The 22,362-nt window shown below is 41.8% G+C and overlaps 1 protein-coding gene across 1 annotated transcript in view; it reads right to left on the bottom strand.

Annotated features, from left to right (window-relative positions):
- LOC130205218 (ephrin type-A receptor 5) overlaps positions 1-12,392 on the bottom strand; it is a 68,396-nt gene extending 56,004 nt beyond the window's left edge. The window contains exons 1-2 of the mRNA XM_056432442.1: positions 12,293-12,392; positions 7,338-7,402 (exon numbers count right to left, since the gene is read on the bottom strand). Coding sequence (XP_056288417.1) covers positions 7,338-7,402; positions 12,293-12,392 — 165 coding nt within the window. The remainder of the gene's footprint in view (positions 1-7,337; positions 7,403-12,292) is intronic.
- Positions 12,393-22,362: the final 9,970 nt, after the last annotated feature.

Here is a 22,362-nt window from a genome sequence, read left to right on the forward strand (position 1 = left end):
TGCATTCATCTCCTTGTTGGACTCGATTGGCTTCTGTCAGAGAGTACAGAAACCCACTCACAGCTTTGGCCACACGCTTGATCTTGTTCTTACTTATGGCGTTGACATTGAGCATTTGAACGTCTTCCACAGAATCCTCTTCTGTCAGACCACAACCTCATAACTTTTGAATTTATACTACCGGAGTGTACTCCGTTAGTCAAAAGTTTCTACACTAGATGTCTAACTGATAGTGCTGTAGCTAAATTTAAAGAAGCGATTCCTTCTGTATTTGATTCGATACCACGTCTCAATATAACAGAGGACTCCTGGTCTAACTTTAGTCCGTCCCAGATTGATCATCTTGTTGACAGTGCCATAGGCTCTCTGAGAATGACACTGGACTCGATAGCCCTCTGAAGAAGAAGACAGTGAGGAAGAGGAGGTTTGCTCCTGGTATAACCCTCAGACCCGCAAACTGAAGCAACGTCACGAAAGCTTGAACGCATATGCTAATCTCGAAGAATCCCGCTTAGTTTGGCGAGATAGTCTTAAAACATATAAGAAGGCCCTCCGTAATGCCAGAGCAGCCTATTACTCATCAATAATAGAAAAATAACACAACCCCAGGTTTCTCTTCAGCACTGTAGCCAGGCTGACAGAGAGTCACAGCTCTGTGGAGCCGAGCATTCCTATAAACCTTAGTGGTAATGACTTTATGAACTTCTTTAATGAAAAGATTTTAACTATTAGGGACAAGATTAATAATCTCTTGCCCATAACCAGTGCCAATCTGTTCTCAAGTGGAATGGCCTTGGAAACCGCTGTATGCCCTGGTGTATATTTGGAGGATTTTCTCCTATCAACCGTGACCAATTATTTTCAACGGTTTCTACTTGAACACGCCTACCTGTCTCTTGGACCCCATCCCGACGAGGCTGCTTAAAGACGTTTTGCCTTTAATTGGCGGCTCTCTATTAGATATTATCAATGTGTCTCTGCTAACAGGCCACGTACCACACTCCTTCAAGGTGGCTGTTATTAAACCTCTCCTGAAGAAGCCCACTCTGGATCCAGAGGTATTGGCTAACTACAGACCGATCTCTAACCTCCCTTCCTCTCCAAGATCCTTGAGAAAGTGGTCGCAAATCAGTTGTGCGACTTTCTACATCATAATAGTTTATTTGAGAAATTTCAATCAGGATTTAGAAAACACCACAGCACCGAGACGGCACTGGTGAAAATTACAAATGACCTCTTAATGGCAGCAGATAAAGGACTCCTCTCTGTCCTGGTCTTGTTAGACCTTAGTGCTGCATTCGACACCATTGACCATGACATCCTGTTACAGAGACTGGAGCAGTCGATTGGCATTTCAGGCACGGCACTAATTTGGTTTAAATCCTATTTATCAGATCGATCTCAGTTTGTATTTGTAACGATGACGCCTCGATAACCACCAACGTTAATCATGGAGTTCCACAAGGTTCTGTGCTTGGACCAATTTTATTTACCTTATACATGCTTCCTTTGGGCAATATTATCAGGAAACACTCCATAAACTTTCATTGTTATGCAGATGACACTCAACTATATTTATCGATAAAACCAGAGGAGAGCAACCAACTCTGTAAAATTCAAGCATGTCTTAAAGACATAAAAACATGGATGACCTGCAACTTCTTGATGTTAAACTCAGACAAAACCGAAGTAATTTTAATCGGCCCTGAGCACCTCAGAGATCAATTATCTGGTGATGTGGTTTCTGTAGATGGCATTGCTCTAGCATCCAACACCACTGTAAAGAATCTTGGCGTTATCTTTGATCGGGACTTGTCCTTTAACTCCCACGTAAAGCAAATCTCAAGGACTGCATTCTTTCATCTACGTAATATTTCAAAATCAGGCACATCTTGTCTCAAAAGATGCAGAAAATTGGTTCACGCGTACGTTACTTCGAGACTGGATTACTGCAACTCCTTATTAGCAGGCTGCTCTAATAAATCTCTTAGGTCCCTCCAGTTGATCCAGAATGCTGCAGCTCGTGTTCTCACTAAAACTAAGAAAAGAGATCACATCACTCCTGCACTAGCTGCTCTGCACTGGCTCCCAGTAAAATCAAGAATCACTTTTAAAATTCTTCTCTTAACCTACAAAGCCTTGATTGGTGATGCTCCATCATATCTTAAGGAGCTTGTCGTACCATATTGCCCCACTAGAGAGCTACGCTCACTAAATGCGGGACTACTTGTAGTTCCTAGAGTCTTAAAAGTAGAATGGGAGCCAGAGCCTTTAGTTATCAAGCTCCTCTTTTATGGAACCAGCTTCCAATTTCAGTCCGGGAGGCAGACACAGTCACCTCGTTTAAGAGTAGACTTAAGACCTTCCTCTTTGACAGAGCTTATAGTTAGGGCTGAATCAGGTTTGCCCTGGTCCAGCCCTCTGATATGCTGCTATAGGCTTATAGCTGCCGGGGACGTTTAGGATGCACTGAGTACCTATCTCCTCTTTTTCTCTCTTTAAGGATGAATTTTCATCTCTCAATCACACGTTACTAACTCTGCTTTCTCCCGGAAGTCCTTTTGACTTTACGTCTCATGGGGTCATCGGACCCTATGAGACGGCATAGATCCTATCTGCCTGATGGATCGTCTGGGTCGTGGAATTCCTGCTCATGACTACGCCACTGTCCTGTTGAGACTCCGCCACTCCTCCTCCCCACCGCCATCTGCCTGATGGATCGTGGAGGTCTCCATCGTGGAATATGCCTACTATGAACTATTCATACACTCTGTCATATTCATTGAATGTATTTTAACTCTAAATCTGTCCTTCTGTACACATTACATCTATTGCATCTGTCCATCCTAGGAGAGGGATCCTCCTCTGTTGCTCTCCTCCAGGTTTCTTCCTTTTTCCCCCTGAAGGGTTATTTGGGAGTTTTTCCTGGTCCGATGTGAGGTTTTGGGGCAGGGATGTCTATGTGTACAGATTGTAAAGCACTCCGAGACAAATTTGTAATTTGTGAAATTGGGCTATACAAATAAACTGAATTGAATTGAATTCAAAGAACAAACTGTTCTCGGTCCCAACGGTTGCGAAAGGTCCCAATAATGGGAGGTTCTTAATTTCAGGCCTTTTAGACCTCATCATCACACAGCGCTAGCCTCGATTTCAGTCCGCTCCCTTACACTGAACGGTCCCTGAAGGCATCCCTCGAGCTCCTCATTAGTGTGTGTGTGTTTGTTTTGTTGACTAGTCTGTGTGTGCGTGTGTGTGTGTGTGTACCACGTGCGAGTCACATCCGTCAGCAGACCCCCTGTGGCTGTGCTGAGTGCCCTCCTGGCTCTAAGGCTATAAAGCTGTCCCCAACTTATTATTAGCGCCCATTACCGCTGACCGTCATGACACTGTGATAGAACTGGCTCTCTCCCTCCTGATGCATACGAGAACCCCCCCAGCCCCCCCTCTTGTGCCTTATTGCTCTGCCTTTTCATGTCATCCATGTCTATCATCATGTTCCCTCTATATGTCCTCTATTCTTCCTTTAATTATCCAATCATAAGTCTAACCTAGAAACGCTGTTCAACCGCTTCCCCCACCACCACCCCCCACCCCCACCTTCTCCATCTCAGCCACCATTCAACTTTGCAGCTTCTGACTTCCCGTCTTCTTCCCTGGCACCGATTTCTGCCATGCTCCTTTCCTTCCATCACTCTTGTCACACCTTTTCCCACCATTCTCCTATATTTGCTCTCCTCTCTCTTTAACGCCACCGTGTCGTCCCTTCTTCACGGTGCCGTCATGTGCATTCAGGGGCAAACCAGGCCTGCTGAATGGCATAGGAGCTGCAACACAACTCATTGCTAAGCAAACACTCCATGTCGTGTTCAAACAGCTGCTGCCCTTCCTCGTTAGGGACGGACCGTTTAGGACCCCGACACGTCGGGCCGGCTGTTCGCCATCAGAGTGTCTGTGCCTCGCCGTGGCCCAGAGTATTCTGCGGTGTGTTAAGCACCTTTGATGCTCGCTCGCCTTTATCTCTGGTCAATTGAACATGCTGGTCGATGAAAGAGAGACCTCCGAGCGGCTGTTCAGCCGAGCGAGTTCCACCAATTTTGCGTCGTTTCACCTTATTCTCTGTCTTGCTTCTTTTTTTCCTTGCTTCTTACACTTAAACTCAGACTGTTTAAGCTCACCATCCATCGTCAACTTCTGCAGAGCTGTCAACCGTGAGGGGTCGTCAGTCCCATATCTAAATGACAATGATCATTTAATCATGTCATAAAATAACATGGACATAAAACACTCGGTCAAAGCCTGCAACATATTGCAATGTGTGTCCATCAGAACGACAGGATTGCCGTTAGATTGATAGAAACTAATCAGAGTTAAATTGCGATGTTGGTCAAAACTATTTTTGCAATTACAGCTGCAGAGATTAGTCAATTAGTCTTCAGATAATTAACTGTTCACCGTTTCAATAGTCGATTGAACTAATAATTCATTTATGAAAGCAAAGATGCAAAGTATTCTCTGGGAATGGGAGGCGTTTTTTTCTTTATTTCTTAAAATACATTTGTGAATATTAGGATGCTGGACTGTTGTTACATAGATGATAATTGAAGACCGGACACGGGGAAAGTGATATTTTTTCTGACAGCTTAAAGAATCACAATGAGATGTTCTCCTCAAATCGATGGAAAAGCAAAGCAGGGTCACGAAAGAACTAACTTTAGTCTCATTTTGCAACTTTTGGTCACACATAGTCCGTTTGAAGCCCATTCTACCAGATTCACGGTGGTGGGAAATAGGCGAGCGAGTTCATGAGGCCCGTAGTGGCAGTAGTCTTTGTGTTTTCTTGTCACGCAACAGAATAATTTAGGTGACTTGAGGCGTCCCAATGTGTGTCATCAGTCAGCTTCAGTCAATATGTTCTTAGAGGTCGGCTAGGTGTGTCAGCCTCTGTACAGGCCCAGGGGTCATTGCCAATACAATGTTTGGATGAAGATGGAGCAAAATGGGAGGTAATTGAGACAGATGGACAGAATGAAATAATCCATATTGTGGGATCCGTCCCTTTAAATGGCAGCTTCCTTCTGGACTTTGGCTTAAGGAAGCAGGAGATAGAAGCATCCACCAAAATGCTTATGATCGGCAACCCACCCAATCTACCAACCAGCACTCCTCCAACGCAAAGGGAACAGGAAGTACAAGTACTGGAGGTATTAGATTGCAACATTAATAGTGAGGATGCACACTTTCATGAGCCAACTAAAATTCCAATGCTATCAATTCAGCATATTCTAACTATGACTAAAATATAGAGCCTCAAGTAAATTCCTGAAACTTTGATGGTTGTTTTCTTCCTAATAATCCTCTTTGCTGTTTGTAATAACCATCTCAAGCTGTTACTGTCTGCCGATCTCCATCTCTCCATCACGGTCTCACTCCACACCCGGCTCTCTGCATTGCCAGACTTCCGTAGTACATTTTGTAAATTAAAAAAGGGGCACTTCATAAGGCCTTTAAAAATAGTTTTTTTATATTATGCTTGTATATAAAGAAGGCTGTGTATGCAGAAGAGAAGAATAACTCTGTGTAGTTCAAGGAGCTCATCATAAATGAGGCGAGAGAGGTTTTCAGTGAAAACTCAAGCTATTAAACTAAAATGTTCGTGTTTTACAATCTGTTTATTGAAATTTCAAGGTCATCCATCAATATTAAAACAAACGTCCTTTTTTTAATCCCTTATTTCACCCACATCTCCTTTTTGCTCAAATGCATGTTTCAAGAACTTTCAAAGCACATTGAAGCTTTGTGGAGAAGAGCGGAGAGGAGATGGCAGGATAAGGAACAGACGAGCAGATGACAAGAAAACTTGGATACGAAGTAAAAGTGAATGTTCGGGGACAATGAAGGATGGGAGAGGCAGGGATGAGAAGAGGAACAAAGGAATATGAAGAATGAGAGAAGAGATGATAATGGGGCTGGAGGAGAAAGAGAGTGATAAAAAAAAACATCTGGAACATGACTAAATAAAAACGTCAACATTATATTTCGCCACGGAAGATTGCTGCTGCCAAGTGTGTATGCACGCGTGGGCGTGGAGAACATGCGAGAGTATGCTGCAGATTGGGTTCTGTCGTATACGTGTTGAACATGATGGGAATTATACTGGCCGGCAACGATAACGTCTGTTACTCATAATGCCAAACAGGGAATACATTACCCATTTTGTCCAACATGTTTGTCCTTTTAGTGTCAGTCAACTTGACCGGGGGAAATATAAATAAATAATTTGAATCACTTGAAACTGTTGCCGAATAAAAACCCAAGAGCTAATGGGAGAGGATGTCATTATGAGATCCTTCCGTCGCATTATCACATCTTTTCCCCCCCCTCCCCCCTGAAAGCTATTATTTATGCGATTGCACTGGAGAAACCACGTGCCATAATCACATCTTCATTAATATGAAATGTGCATACGGCTGCTTTTGTCAGCACTATCTCTCCCATCTACATACAGACACAGAGTGGGCCAGGATTTGAATACCCAGAGCTGACAAAACGCCGCGGTCAGCACTATTGGTCCGGCATGTACAGCAGCATATTTGCGAACAGGAGTAGTGGCTATAAGAGAGATTTTCCATGTGGATCAAATGAATGCACAAATGAATTCCTGTTTAGAGCGACCGCAGCACTATCAATCCCTCGGAGGTTGGGGAATTGAATTTTTACCAAGAAAGGTGGCAGATTCTGCTGTTAGCTCCTGAGTCGAGGTAGGCAACTAGTATATATATATATATAATACCACAAAATAAGTATGTCCAACTCTACTGAGTGATTCTCTAATTAGCCTTTGCCAGGGGAACACTTGGTAATGGAATCTAAATTCCTGGCGTGAGAATAATATATCCCCGTGGTGACTTTCAACATCTTATTCATGAATTTAATTGACCCTGATAATGAACTGAGAGTTCTTGATGATGAAATGACCCGAACTAACCTTGAAACAAATGAAGAGCCTGTACTTGGGAGTGAAATAATAACACCACAGGTGCCTGAGCACACGAGGGGGAGCTGATGATTCGTTTTGGACGGACCATTTACAGTTTATCGTGGATGGGTAATTAATCTGCTCAGCCACTACAAATATATTTGAACTTCATGTAATAAGGTGTAAAAAAACCCCACAAGAACACATTTCTACTCAACAGGAGCCTCCAAACAGGCAACCGATCAAGAAAGACGACACGACAAATGTTTCAGGTGTCACCACAACAACATTCGTCAAAATGTATTCTTCTTTTACAATTGACCAACGATTGAAAGATCTTAGCAATTGCCATACTCACCCCATTGTTAGGATAGGCCACCCAGCCTAGGTCTCCCATCACAGAGCGAGAATCCAGCAGGTTCACTGTTAAAGAATAAAAACACAGGCAGTATATTAAGTCTGGATAAACGACCAACATATTCATACGATGCATGTATTCAGCTAATAAAAAGTTAGAGGTGCAGCACGAAGGCTGACTGCTGTGTAGATCTGGATGAGAGTTTGGAGAAATTACACAATCGTAATCACAAAAGTGAGAATTAAAAGATAACTGTGGGCCCTCAGACCAGAGCTTAGAGATGATGTCACGACTCAGGCCATTTATATTTCATTCACACTCAGTTATAGGCTGACCACTTTCCACTAATGACCACTTTCAATTTCTGTAACATACTAAACTGGTCTTAAATGAAGACGTGTGAACATTTGAAAGGAATTCAGTTTTAAGTAGTTTCACAGCGGCATCGTGAGTCGACATAACATTTCGCGTTTGTGGAGTGTTGAGATAATAAGAGTGGCTATTATCTAGTCTGACTCTTTTGTGCATCTTGTGGACCGAAAAACCGCCGACGTTACCCTCCGAGTAGTCCAGTGCCTCATTGGTGCGCTCAGCTCAAACCAATCCATTAATCCATCATCCCCTTTTCATTGAAAGCTGTCAAGTGCAATAAGCCGAGCCCTGGTGACCACGTAGTCTCGTGAGTTCGACATCATCTTCCCTGCCGCTCCGTGCGAATGTCTCGCTGCTCTGTCGGGCCGGAGGTCGGCTCTCTTTGTCTCATCTGTGATAACGTTTGGCTTGTTCAGTGTCTGACACAGTGTGCACTCAAACATTAAATGAGAGAGTGGAACCGAACGCTCCGCTGTGAAGCTTCCCGTCTGCGCGTAATGGGATCAGATTGAGAGCTCGACATTTCAGCACTGGTAATAGAAACGTTACATTCCAACTGGTCTTGGATATCTCCCTCTCAGAACCTCCACAGAATATTTAACCACTTGTAAATGACACGCTTTAGAAATCACAATAGACCCTTACTTCAATTGTACATGGAAATAAATAAGTTGGGAGCTTCAATACAAATGAAAAGCAGTCCATATAACCTAATGAGGTATTTGGAGAATACTCTTAGAGGAATGGACATTTTCATGCAATATGCCTGTGTGGGGTTGTCTACGCTCACAGACCATCCACACTGGACCCAGTTGACCCAGTAGTGTAACTCTGATCAGCGTCTGGGTTCCTCTAATGGGAGAGAAAGTTGAGAGACCATGCACTCTTTCAAAGTGACCGTGGATTCAAACTGTAGTTCATAGCCGTCTTCATAACTTTGTCCACTCACCTGACAAATTCTGGGATGAAATGTGATCACGCTGACAAGCAATGCAGCCAACAATACAAAATATTCCCATTTGCAAATTCTAAATATTTGATATGGAAATAATGTTCCAATGAGCGCGATAGTTCAAATGTTTTTTGAAATTTGGCTATGCAAATAACAAACACTGAAATGCCTAACTAATGGCCCATCCATGACAAACGGTATGGATATCACACTATTGACAATTAAAATGTTTCACATTGCATTATTTTGATTATTTTGCCATGGGATCTTCCAATTTTACATCCTGAGTGAGTGCTAGATACAGAGGACACTGGACTCCACATCGCTAGATGTTTTCACACCTCTCTTCCATTGCTTATGACAAAACTTCAAGGAGCAGCCATGTTGGTAACAAATAATAAAACAGTGAATATCTAATGAGCATCCAGCCGACATATCCCCGGTGTTGCTTCTGGCTCCTGTTTGGAGCGACCAGCAATAGAAGTTTCCTCTCGCAGACTCGATACAGAGCAAAGACCAAAACTCCATGCAAGCGATAATCGATCGTCCAAAGGTTTACCCTCATAAATACTATCCATGTTTTGAAAGCAGCTGTTGAGCACCATATATTTTCAGTCCTATGATAAGCTTTATTACAAGACGGCCGATCCTCTTATCAAATCTGTCCCAACAAAAGAATAGACGCCCACATTGGGGAAAGTGAAGGGTGCGGAACAAAACATTAATAATAAAATCAGGCAGTTCAGTATCCGGGACACACTCGCTCTGCAACCCCTCCCAAAACACACACACACACACAAAATACTACTTGTACTGTCTCCGGTGCTCTGCGGAGAATAATAAAAGATGTCCTTCGGAGGCGATTAGACAACTAATAAGGCCATAAAGAAAAGATAAGTGATGCGGAACTAGATCATAAAGGCCACGTTACCTCGTTCACTCTCTAAGGATCAAATCACCGAACAAGTTGGATCTCAGCCGCGACAATGATCTACAGAACTGCATAATTAAAGTCAGCACCATTGAAAGGAGAGAAGTGATTAAGGAAAGACTTTCGTTGTGACATTATTTCAAGGATAATCTAAATATTTCAAGAAACTTTTGGAGAGCAAGTGGATTTTTTAGCATTGGGAAGACATCCTCTTTGCAATTATCGCTGAATATCGAAAAGCGACATGGCTGACATTTACTTTTAATTGCACATTTGTAGTAATCTAGCAGGCGGGTGGGCTTTAGTGCCAACTTGACCTCAGTAACCACCAATACAATCTTCTCTGAAAACATGTTCTAGCTCACTTCTGAAAGCAAAGGAAAGTAAGTAATCTGCTTCACCCTTTGCCTTTATTTTCCCATCCGTGTGTTATGATGCGTGAACCAGGTAAGCGGGCAAACAATGTACTTCCATCGAGCCGCTTACTGTAGTTCTACAACCAGAATCTAGCGTCCTCATTTCACCAGCGCCATTACCATTTAAAAGCAACGCTATGAGTTTTAAACTCCCCAAAGTTTCACTTCACGCAGCCCTTATTCGTCAGACATTATTATTAATGGACCAAAAAAGAAGAAGATCTACAACAGACTCGTGGCATCTGCCTCTGCATCGTAGTTGTATCAAATTGATTGATTTTAATAAGAATGGATTAGCTTCAGCAGAGAGAATTAATCAAGCTGGCGGAGTGTGTACAGTTTTCTTCCCAGCAGTATATCAGTCATGAGCAGTGGACCCCCACTGCAGGGTAACGGTCCTCACTGCTCAATGTTATTAAGGAGGCATCAGGGCCTTTTCTATTCCATTCACATGCATTAAAACATCAATTGCCGAATTCCCCGATTCTTCCAAGATGTCTAAAAAAAAAAGCTGAAAAATGGGTTTCATGTGACTTTTTCAATTACAATAAATTAGCCCAATGAGAGGATATCGGCTAGTTTAATTATGTGCTTCACCCTCCGCTCCAATCATACATTTGATGTGTGATTATGCATTGCGATATAAATATGTGCCACATTCGCAAAAAAATGTGTGTTGAATCTGGCAAAAAGGCTGAGTTGCTGTTGTATTAACCCTTGTGTTGCCTTCGGGTCAATTTGACCCGAAGGCGACAGGAGGGTTAAATATTGAATCGGGTCAAAATGACCCGAAGGCAACACAAGGGTTAAAAGAGTTTTAAAATAAAATAAAACAGGACATTTTTTCACTCAAGTTTGACAGAGAGCACTCACAGAAAATAAAAAAAATAAAAACATATATATTAATGTGCCATTGCTGAGGACATAAAAGGGTAGGTGGGATAAATGAAGACATCTGGGGGAAAGGCAACACCTGGCTCATTACAGATGATGTGAGGGATGGATCATGTGTTTTTGAGGACTTTCTTTTCTCTCACTGCAGTCAACACATAAACTTATGATCCCAGCTGCCAATGAGTCACACTTCTCACAGCCTGAAGCTGGATTTTAACAAAGCAGAAATTCAAGTATCTTCCACTGCAGGTACAGACAACAAACATCACGAGTAATTGGCTGGGATAGATTTAAAGTAAAATACACCTTCTTTCATGTGATTGTACTGAACTTCACCCTTTTTTGTGGAACTTGCCAGTGCATGCACAAAATGTACTTTTATTCCATGAAACCAAAACAACCCACAGTAATATAATTCAGACCACACTGACACAAAGAGTATTTGTATTTCAGGTAAACTTGGTCCCACTTTGGGAAACGCATTTGTGAAGCTAAACTGAATACAATAATTCTACCTCGCGAAGAATAAGCAGGTTGATGGATGTTCTTTCTTTCCCGGATAATGCTGTCTAGTGGCCCCCAAACAATGGCATTCATCTCGAGCTATTAAAATGCTGCTCAATGTGCGGACAATGGCGTGGGAACAATATTGGACACATTCATACGTTGTACTTATTTCCCATCTGTCCATCTTCACTTCAAGCCTCGTTGCAAATATCCATAATATATATTTAGAAGTAAACATGTAGTTTTCACCGTACGCCTATGGCAATAATTGCGTCAGATAATGTGGTGGTGCAAAGTGAAACTGCAAGAAAAGTAACATTTGAAATCACAGCTTTAATATGATTTAATCAGCATATTTAAAGACAGAATGTCTAGACTACATTACACCTACAATATTCTTGAATCAAGAGAAATATCGCAGCACAAACCCGAAAGTTGCCAATTATCATAAGAGATATTCAAAAAATAAGTTTAATGACAGACTTCATACTGGTTTCATTTTAAATTCATTTTTCATAAAAAATGAAAGCACTTAAAGGACGACGCCAATACAACAGCATGAGCTGCACAGGACGATGCTTAAGAAGATCCCAGTGAACCACTGCGCGTCTGTCGGCGATACCAGGCTGGTTATCTGGAGAGACGCGCATGCTCTGATCAAAGGTCCTTCTTACAGTCTCGGAACACACTGTGGTTTACACTTTCGGTGACACAGCTGCCATGAAATCAGAATATCTGCTCGAACTAATTTCAGAAACATTGTCGGAAAACTGTTGGCGCGGTCTGGAGTCCCAGAGACCGACTTTTCTTTGCCGGGGCACAGTGGCACGTTAAAGTCACGGAACCACACAGCGGTGTCACCAAGTGTCTGTGCGGGTTTTACCTTCATTTGCGGGGATGCACCACGCACCGAGCAACGCCAGACTCCAAACACACGTCCACGCCACCAGCCGAATGCCACAACTCCACCGGCGAGATTGCATGGCGCATCCAAAAAGAACAGCACAAAAAAAAGACACACAACCGGTAAAAGGGGGACTGGGGGGAGGAGGGGGGGTATATTTCTTCTAAATAACAGCAGTTTCGGTCAGCATGAAGCAAGACGCCGTTGGGAAACCATCTGTATCGTCGTACGTCCACTTGATGGGAAGAGAGCTCATGTTATGCGGCGCGCGGGTGGCGGAAGCAAGTGAGGAGTGCGTTCGCTCCTGGTTTGGGGAGGCGGGCAGCCTGCGGAGGGGAGGAGGGGGGCGGAGTGAAGCGCAAGTCTCTCCAATCACAGAAACCTCCACAGGTGAACCCCCACTGCCGCTCAGAATAATAGCTTTATTACTCCTACCTCGTTAACGCTTCCTCGTGTAAGGTTTGAATGCTGCTCCCTGCAGCACGCCTCTCTCTCTCTCTCTCTCTCCCCCCCCCCCCCACACACACTTAAGTAAGAGGGGCATTTGACATTGGGATAATCTTCAAAAACAATGTTGCATTTTTTTTTTATTCTCAAAAAACGCGATAAATGAATAAAATGTTTTAATATATATATATATTTTACAACTAGCCATCCAGTTAAAACATATGTTTTAACTGGATGGCTCTAGCTGTTTACCTATACCTTCCTAACGTTCTACCTGAGCGCACCCTTTCCGTGTTGCTCATATGTTCGAGCAGCTAGCCTAACCGCTGTGAGTACAATCCTTTTAATAAGTATCATGTTGGGGGAGTTGCCTTGGCGGGATGCACGTGGCTGTCAGTGTCGCTGACTTGGCGAACCAGCGTTGCTCGAAAGAGTTTGCGACACTGGGCTAGATTTTGGCGATTGTTTCATATATTTTTTAATCAAGCTAGTCAATGATTCTCATCATTGCCTATACCTATGGCTTCGGAAGAGTGTAACCAAACCATGAAACACTAACAGCACTTACTACTAATTGTGTATTTTCCTCTTATTACAACAAGCTCTTTTATTTTGTTATTTGTAACAGGGACCCACATTGTAATAATGGGTTTAAGAAGTGCAATGCACATAAATGTATCTTACGTATACACATGTATTGCTAGTGTTGTTTAGTTGTGGTCTATTATAACCAACAGGTGTTCAGGATGCTATTTCACTGAATATCCTCTCTGGTTGAACACTAAATATGACTGAACAAAGGGAACAGTCTAAAGACGTAGACGGTAACAGTTGTCTGTTCCGAAATATGCCCATAATAGCCCCTTTAATAATAAAGTCCCTCAAAACACTGTAGGTGCACGCATCTTCAAAGTGTGAATATGTATTAACTGTACGCCTCCATCTGCGGCACAAACACACACACACACACACACACACAAACACACACACACACACACAAACACCGTCCGCCAACTCTTCACACCATAACTGTGAAAGTCTTTGTCTGCTTTCTGGGTAAATATGTGTTGAAGTGAATCCTTCTCCCCATATTAAGGCTCTCTAAACGAGTGTCCTATCATCATGATTCCTCAAAGTGTGTTGAATTAATTTACGTATATATATGGGATCACAAAACTGTGAGATGATAATGTAATGGCATCTTGGCTCTGATCCCCGCTTCTATCAACATTCCCTGTTCTCTCACGTCATGCTCTCAGTGTTACCTGTTCGCGTTTAAGAAAATGCACTCAGTACTCGTGTTCTCTCACTCTCTCCAAGCCTTTCCCTCTTTGTTCTATCCTCCTCACAGTTTTCTTCCTATTCCTCTTTCTATTTTCGTCCTGCCTAATGTTCATGGTGCAATTAGGTCTTTTGATAACTGAGGGATTCTGGGTGATGTTCCTGTGGCGTACCCTGCTGGCACCTCCCACACTCATCTACACACACAGACGCACCTACGTACAGGCGTGCGCACACACACACATGCATGTATTCACACCACACTCTCCACAGCTAGAAACACACATTCAGATTTCCGGTGACCCCACTGCAACCTCTTTTTTGTCAACCCTGATAGATGCACAAATCCCCACCTGCTATTTGGTGGCATTCATTTTAGCATCTTTAAATCTCAAATGTTGCCCGTATTGCAGTAAACAATAAACATTGCTTGCCAAGCACAACCGTACCCGAAGGTGTAACGCCAGGGTGGTTATGTTGGTTGTGTATTTTAAGCATGTGGGGGTCTGATTAGCACTGACAGCGGGTGTGGAGGTGGTTCTGGGATGCCAGAAATTGTTGTTGTCTCGGAGGGAAGTGTCGTCGGCTTAATTTTATAATATTATCCGCCCCCAAACCTAAAACCATCCCTCAGCAGTCAGCTATCAGTTATTTATCTCCTTATTGTGTTGTTTGGCAATGTGTTTTTCTTGTTCTTGTGGGTGCCTGGAAATATTTTTGATAGTGTTAGTGGTAGATTTATCTGTGACTAAAGTTAGAACTACTAAGGTATGTGCGATGCAGGATGTGGAAATACATCAGATAAAAAAATAGAATCATATATTCTTTAATTGAATACTTTTAACATGTAAAAGCAATGGCGTTGAACAGGATAAGAGAAGGCGATGATGATACCTACACCAACATAGGACTCTCGCCCATAAGACTCCTGTTTGTGTATGAAACCAAGTCATTGTTGATTTATTTTTCCTTACTTTTGTGACATAACTTACGTAAAATGTTAATTTAACCTAACCAGTTGATTTCTTTATCTAAATCTAACCGAGTAGTTTTGAGGCCTAAACCTAACAAAGTTTATTTTTGACTTAACCTAACCTTGTACTTTTGTGGCCTTGACCTAATCAAATATGTGTGTGTCCTAAACCTCGTACGTGTGTCACCTAAATACAACCTATTACTTTTGTTGCCTTAATCTAACCTCGTACTTTAGTTGACTAAACCTAACCAAGTGCTTTTGTTGTTGTAAGCAAACCTACAAACTGAGTAAACCTACGCTGAACGTTTATTTTAAACATAGACTAAACATTTGTAACAATCAGAAACTGAACGTCTCCTGTCAACACAGATGTTTATTTTGAGAAGAAACCTCTGTGACGTAACGGTGAATTCTGAGATCTTACTTCTGTGTCCAGACAAGATGTATTCAATCAAAGTAGCACTACGGTTAGTTACATGCCATCACCCACACTTATACACACCAAACTCCAACACATATAATACAATTGGAAAAGGACAACATGGGCCCTTTCTTTGGTGGTAAAACGTCTCTGTAGGATTTGTTTTCCCGACGGGACACAACACCAGTGGTCAGTACGTTGGGGGCTGAGCAGTCCGTTGTGATTGTGTGTGTGCCCACTCATGACAGTAGGGGAGAGCAAGGTCAGACGAGGTCAGTGGAGCCCACACGCACCTCTCTCTAAGTCACACATTCAGAGAGAGACACACACCTACACACATACACACACGTGTGTAGCAAGGAAGACCTGGTTTTTGGCAGTAAGGAGACCTTTGTCAAAAATGTCTAATTTGTTTATGAACCCACACTGATATATATATTTTCATACAAATACGTTTTCGTGATAGTCTTATTTTAGTTGGTCATACAGTAGTCAACTTGATTTAAAAAAAAAAAAATCCATATATTTCACAACTTTATTGAAGGAAATTACAAACACACTGTAAACAAAATCTCAGACTTCGGCATTCCGGTTATAGGCGATAACCGTGAAATACAATTTAAAAAGAGGCAAAAAACACACAAAACTAAATTAAATTAATTGGAAAAATAGCACCTTTTATTTATTTTGTATTTTTCTATAGATATGGCAAACATCATTATTCTGAACTCTGAATGATAATTGTGCTGTGAAAACGAGAAACCAACATTTTATATTTATATTTAAGAGATTTATTCATGTAAGCAAGTGATTTCACACATCACATTCCTCAAGTACACCATGACTTTTCTCTCTGAAATGGTAAATGTTGGGGGGGAAATTGTGATGGTGAACTAAAATCTAAAATAACTCTTCTTCCTTCTGATCAGCAGCCCTTGGGAAGAGATCGGCCTCGAGCTCTCGTTGAGAAATCCCCACACACCTCTACACACACAAACACACACACCCTGCACCCCCATTTCCAAAATAATCAGCTTTGGGGCTTGACCAGCTGGCCTCTGCTGCAAGAAACTCCATGATTTTCCAAAATACTATGACAACTAGTCATGGCATTGTCTCCCAAGCAACGTCTGCTTTAGTAACTCAGATGCTTTTAGATGTGCTTCCGTCTGGAACCAGAAGCACTGTAGGTTTGAAACTGCACAAAAAAAGAAGTACATTTTGCTAATCATTATTCTCCTCTATTATTCCTGAATTTGGTTGATATGACAACTTATTTAATGAAATAAACCGCCAGTGTTCAGGGCTTGAATTCTAATTCCCAGCCTGAGTTGGAAAAAGCTGAATCCACCTTCATGGATGAATTATGTTTGGGTGACGCTTGATATCAGGAGTTCCGAAGAGGATGTGATACCTTTATAGTGGCATTCATTTTGGCATTCTGTGGCATGTATCTAATTACAGGAGTGAATGGTGTGGCTGCATGCCATTTCCATCCCAACTCCAGTGCCTGGCTGTGTCGGCTCACTGGCATGGCTTACTGGAGCATTTCAATGAGGCGGCATCGTTCATGGTGTAAAAAAGAAATTTAAAAAAACCCTGCCACGCAGAAAGAAGTTCAGAGAACATGCCCAGACTGACGCACTGGCAACTGCGGGTCGGTCAGGTCGACAATTCACCCAGGAAACAAGAGGTGATCTGGGAGATAGTGTGCAGTTCATTATCTGTTCGGATCGCACGGTGAGATTCCTCCCCGTCAGTCGTTCCCGATTCTGCAGAAAGAGTGTGCCGCTTGTGCAGGATGTTTGTAACCTGTGGCTCTATTTTAATAATTTTAACCAAAGTCTATGGACGTGTCACCAGGTTCGGCTCCGGAGCTCAATTCTTGTGGGAAAAAACACCAAATCAAATAGTTCAGTTTTAAGGGTTTTTACTGAAATTTCAACAAAAATCAAATAACACATATATTTATAATGAAAAATAAACTTGGTCAAAGATGGCAGTCATCCATGTTGATCCAACTTGTGGGTAGCTTTCCATCTGATACATAAGTGGTGGTCATCTGCATCTGACCACCAAAAAACACTTGGAATACAGAAGGTCACAAAAAACAGTGAACTCAAGACACACAAAAATGTTAACAGCACCAACCAAAATGCTTACAAACTCAGGGAAAAAGAAAGGAAAACAAAAAACCCATAAAATAAAACAAAATGGGGGTCTAGTATTTAAACAAAATATGCTAAGCGCGACGCCAGCATAGTGCATAGTCGACAACATAAAATTGCATTAAAAGTAATGCAAGTTGCAATCGTGGTGCACTCACCGCTGTCTGGTACCCAATCAAAACAGGAAGTGACCTTCCTTGACCCGGATATTTATCAGGATTCTGGTCCTGGATTGGACAATTAAATGCGTTGCCTCCATGAGCCAATCAGTGGGTTACATTTTACAGCGTGAGACGCATCATGGCGCCGTCTAGTTTCACACCAGTTAAGTGACCATGAGACCACCCCAAAGTGGACTCCCATGCGCGTGGAAATGAAGGAGTTAACAAGTGCGTCTTCCCTTCATCATCCTACTGCAATTAACCGGCATGCATCGACTTCAATGGTTTACGCACTAATCGACAAGTTATCAACCCTCAAACAAAGTTCTGCAAATCAGACTCGTTGGCCTCTATCTGACCCCGAAATATGGAGCTCTTGTTTTGGGCTTATAAAGAAGGAAGGCGAAAACAAGAATACACACTGACGTGCACTCACACACGCGCACACACACACACACACACACAACCCCCTGGGCATCGTTAAGCCCTGCTTAGCAGCTCAGTGAGGCTGGCAGCCAGTGCTGCTGATATTCCCTCTCTATTTTGGCTGCTCCCGTCTGCATGGTGCTCCAAATTCTACAGCTCCCTTTTCACACATATCTCCCAACTCACAACCTACAGAATATACACTCTTTTTTTTAAACCGAGTGTGTAGGGGCTGACGGATAACATATTCTAAGTGCGATCCGTGGAGAGAGAGAGAGAGAAAAAAAAGGCCAGAGGCTCGAAGTTGAGCCATAGCATAAATAAGAGAAGTGCTTTGATTTAGATTCTTCAGCAGGCAACGCAAGACGCAAAAGCTTCTTTTCTGCGTTTTATTGAAATTATGAAATAAATACTGTTGAAAAAAAAAAGTGATACTTGAGAGTATATGTGAGTACAAACAAATAATGGCATGAGAAATGTGAGGTTTTAGTCCAATGCACAGGTGATGTGTGCCCTGACAATTATGTTTTCTCCGTTCAGTTTTCAAACCAACGGACAAAGAAAAATTAAAAAAAGACTAAAACTAGATTGGGCACTCGGTAGAGTGCATACCTTCTACCTTCGCATATCACACGATTGGGCATTGAATTATGAACATTTTGGCATTTGTTGAATGCCAATTGGATAAAAACTGACCGCGCTATGGTAAAAAGAAGATGTTTACCTTTTCATGACCTTGACCTTTGACCCGATCGATCCCAAAATCTAATCAAATGGTCCCCGGATAATAACCAACCATCCCACCAAATTTCATGCGATTCGGTTTAATACTCTTTTAGTTATGCGAGTAACACGCATGCAAATAAATAAATAAATACACGGCGATCAAAACATAACCTTCCGCATTTTCAATGCGAAGGTAATAAAACTTTGATCTCCTGAGTTGGAAACGGGGAAAACAATACTTTATACTCAGTTTCTCTGCATGGCTGGAGGAGCAGGGAGATCAGATTGACCCGTTAATATTCAGCATCCCCTCAGTGTAAAACTGTCAGCCGGGATGCATAAACATGCTCTGGCTTACCCTCAGGTTCAGGCAACTCACAGCTTCACAACTTGGAGAAGAGAATACGGACGACTCTGAAATTCAGGGCTGCCATTTTGAAATTATATAACACAACACCCCAACCCCCCACACCCCCCCCCCCCCCACACACACACACACTTTGGCATCTTTTTCCATCGATTGCCTCCATTTCCCCAAGGCACGCCCTGCTCTCGCATCCTTTTTTAAAATCTGTTTCATCCTTTTTGTCTCCTTCAGTCTAACCAGCAGCACCCTCCACCCGATCCATCCCAACACTTTTTCTTGTCACTTTGCTTTTTCTCTCCCTCAGCTTTCTTTTCTCCAGCAACACACACACACACACACACACACACACAGTACATGCTTGCCTTCTCTTTCCTCTGTCTCTTGTGTAGATTCTCATCAACCTCATATTCGCTTTGTACTCCTCCAAGGGCTTCAGTGTAAAGCTGTGTCGAATACAGTTTCCCAACCTCTGTGTTTCTGGACAATTTAACCAGATCACACAAAAAAAAAGAATATTGCATGTGTTCACTCAATTTGGAGAGTTTTCCTCATCACTTGAGCCTTGTGAGGACATTGAGCCTAATAGAAGTGCACACATGCGTATACACACTCCCACATTTCTAAAGCCTCGTACGTCCTCTTCCTATTAACCTACAGCATCAATATAATGCTGGGTACATGCACACACACACACACACACACACACACCCTGGGGTTCCAGGGCAATCCAATCAATGGTTTGTCCAGTTCAATGGTGTTAGTAAAATGCTGGCTTCTCTCTTTCTTTCCCCCAGTTCTGTTATCCGTCCATCTCAGTCTCTGAGCAAAAACACACAAAATAAAACAGACAGAGCAGTTTTAACCGAAATACAATCAACACCATTTGGAGAATATAACAAACACATGTATGCGTCCCCGGCTTCAGGTTTATAGTTAGGCCTATAGTGACAAAAAAAACACAGCTGATTTGTTCATTGTCCAGTTGAGTCAAAACATGGCCTAAGAGAAAGTGGTGCTTCCAAACTGATGGAGTAATACTAGTAATACTATACAATGTGTATATGTGCTAATGCACAAAGAGCGGGGAGTCATCCACAAATAATGAGGGGAGGCAAAGAAAAGTCTTGAAGAGTGTGTCAAAACATGTGTTAGCTGCATGGCAAGGGACAGAAAAACATTTATTTCAAACGATTTCTGTCTTTCTTAGAAGCTTAATTCATCAATCAAGTGTAGCGCGATTATTTGCACGAAGGGGATTTTCGAAAGAAATCTCCATTGATGGAGTACACTGAAGATAATCGCAACCTTGATGTCTGTAGATACCAATTCAAGGGCATTGCAGTACTGAAATGATAGCAACATAGAAAAACAATTGCTAATGGGAATGTTACATTTCAGTAATTAAAGCAATATGTACATTTCCCCCATGCTCATAACTGACAGTAACTGCTTTTCCTATTTGACCAGTGAGCATGTTCATTGAGCAATCAGAAGCCACTACTCGACGATTTGTAATGAGAAAAATCTATATATTCCTTGTAGGAAAATCAATATATTTCCTCTCGTCAGTTTCAGTGACATGAAGCATTTGTTCACTCAAACACCTACAGGATTCAACACATGTCCGCCTCCCCTTGTATATGGATATGTATCTGATGTACCAACCCCCTGCCAGCACACGCTGTTTAATTTGAACGTTACATGTGAAAACGAATGGGTCCCCATGGAGCAATAAAAGACTAGATGGTGTGTGTGGGTGTGTGTGTGTGTGTGTGTGTGTGCATGTAGGTGAAGAAAGGAGAACAAATAGCCTTCCAGTCACACGTAAGTATATGTAGCCAAACACTCCTTCCAATGTATTTATCCTTTTTTAGAATTATTAAGATTATTATATATATTTTTTTGCTGGGGAGATAAACAGCTGTCATTAATGATTGAGCAAGTTGTCACACATTCAAGCCGCCCACATTTTAATTACAATTTTTGTAAATCAATGACTCCTGTGTATATATCACCCAACTCTAATTACGTCTAAATCTTATTTCCTGATGATAGGAAGCGGATAGGAAGTTAATATGGAGCTGTTGCCTAGCGATCCAATTCCATTGAAACCGTTTTTATTGTATCTATGTATCTAGATTAAAATAAAGAATTAATTAATTTGAAGACATGTTCTTTTATTACAAAAGGATTATTGGGAAGTAACATCAATCTGACAAACTGTTATACTAAGGCTTTAGCCATTAAATAACATTGAACAACATTGTGTTCAACCAAACAATGGACCACATATTGAAATAATAATTTGCTCCAATCTGATGTGAGCCGTTGAAACGCTGTGCTTTGTGCAGTCACTTCTTGTGTAACCAGCTGCCATGAAGAAAATATGTAGTAGCATGTTGTATAAAATTGAACCATTTCAGACTAAACATAACTAATCTTAGCAGAACCTTGATCTTCCCATCTGAAAGGTGAAAGTACTCCCCACCATTCATTGTCAAAAGTGGAGTACAACCATTTTGTACTCATGTCTCCACGATGTAATCATTCTTTCATTCTGGAGACATGCACTTTCAAAAGACCTATTATTATTATTATTTGCATATCAAACATTAAGTTTATTTTCTAATGCAATATTTAATTGAATCTACAGTGAAGAGAGATGAGGAGCTGGGAAGAGAGAGTGGGCGATAACAGAACATTTAGCACTTAGCAAAACGGAAAGCAGCGACATATTGAGCTCGTAGGGCAGAAGGTCAACAAAACCAATCTTATATTGTCTCAGACAAAAAGTTAACAAGACCAGCCTTGGATCTCTTGTGAATTAAACTTTAAAAAATGAATGCAAGCTATAGCATAGATATTTGATTGCGAAAATGACATACACATAAATATTCATACTTACACAAATTGACAATAACTTTGCCTAAATATTTGAAAAAATGAAATTGCATAAGCCTTCACACCAAGCGGGAATATTTAACCTATACAATTTCCCTCAAAAGGCACATTTTCCTGAGAATAACCAAAGTCTGTGATTTTGCTTTATGGTCTTGTATCCAGGATTTAGGATTGT

The sequence above is a fragment of the Pseudoliparis swirei genome, chromosome 15 (genome assembly GCF_029220125.1).
Source record: "Pseudoliparis swirei isolate HS2019 ecotype Mariana Trench chromosome 15, NWPU_hadal_v1, whole genome shotgun sequence".
Taxonomy (NCBI): Eukaryota; Metazoa; Chordata; class Actinopteri; order Perciformes; family Liparidae; genus Pseudoliparis; species Pseudoliparis swirei.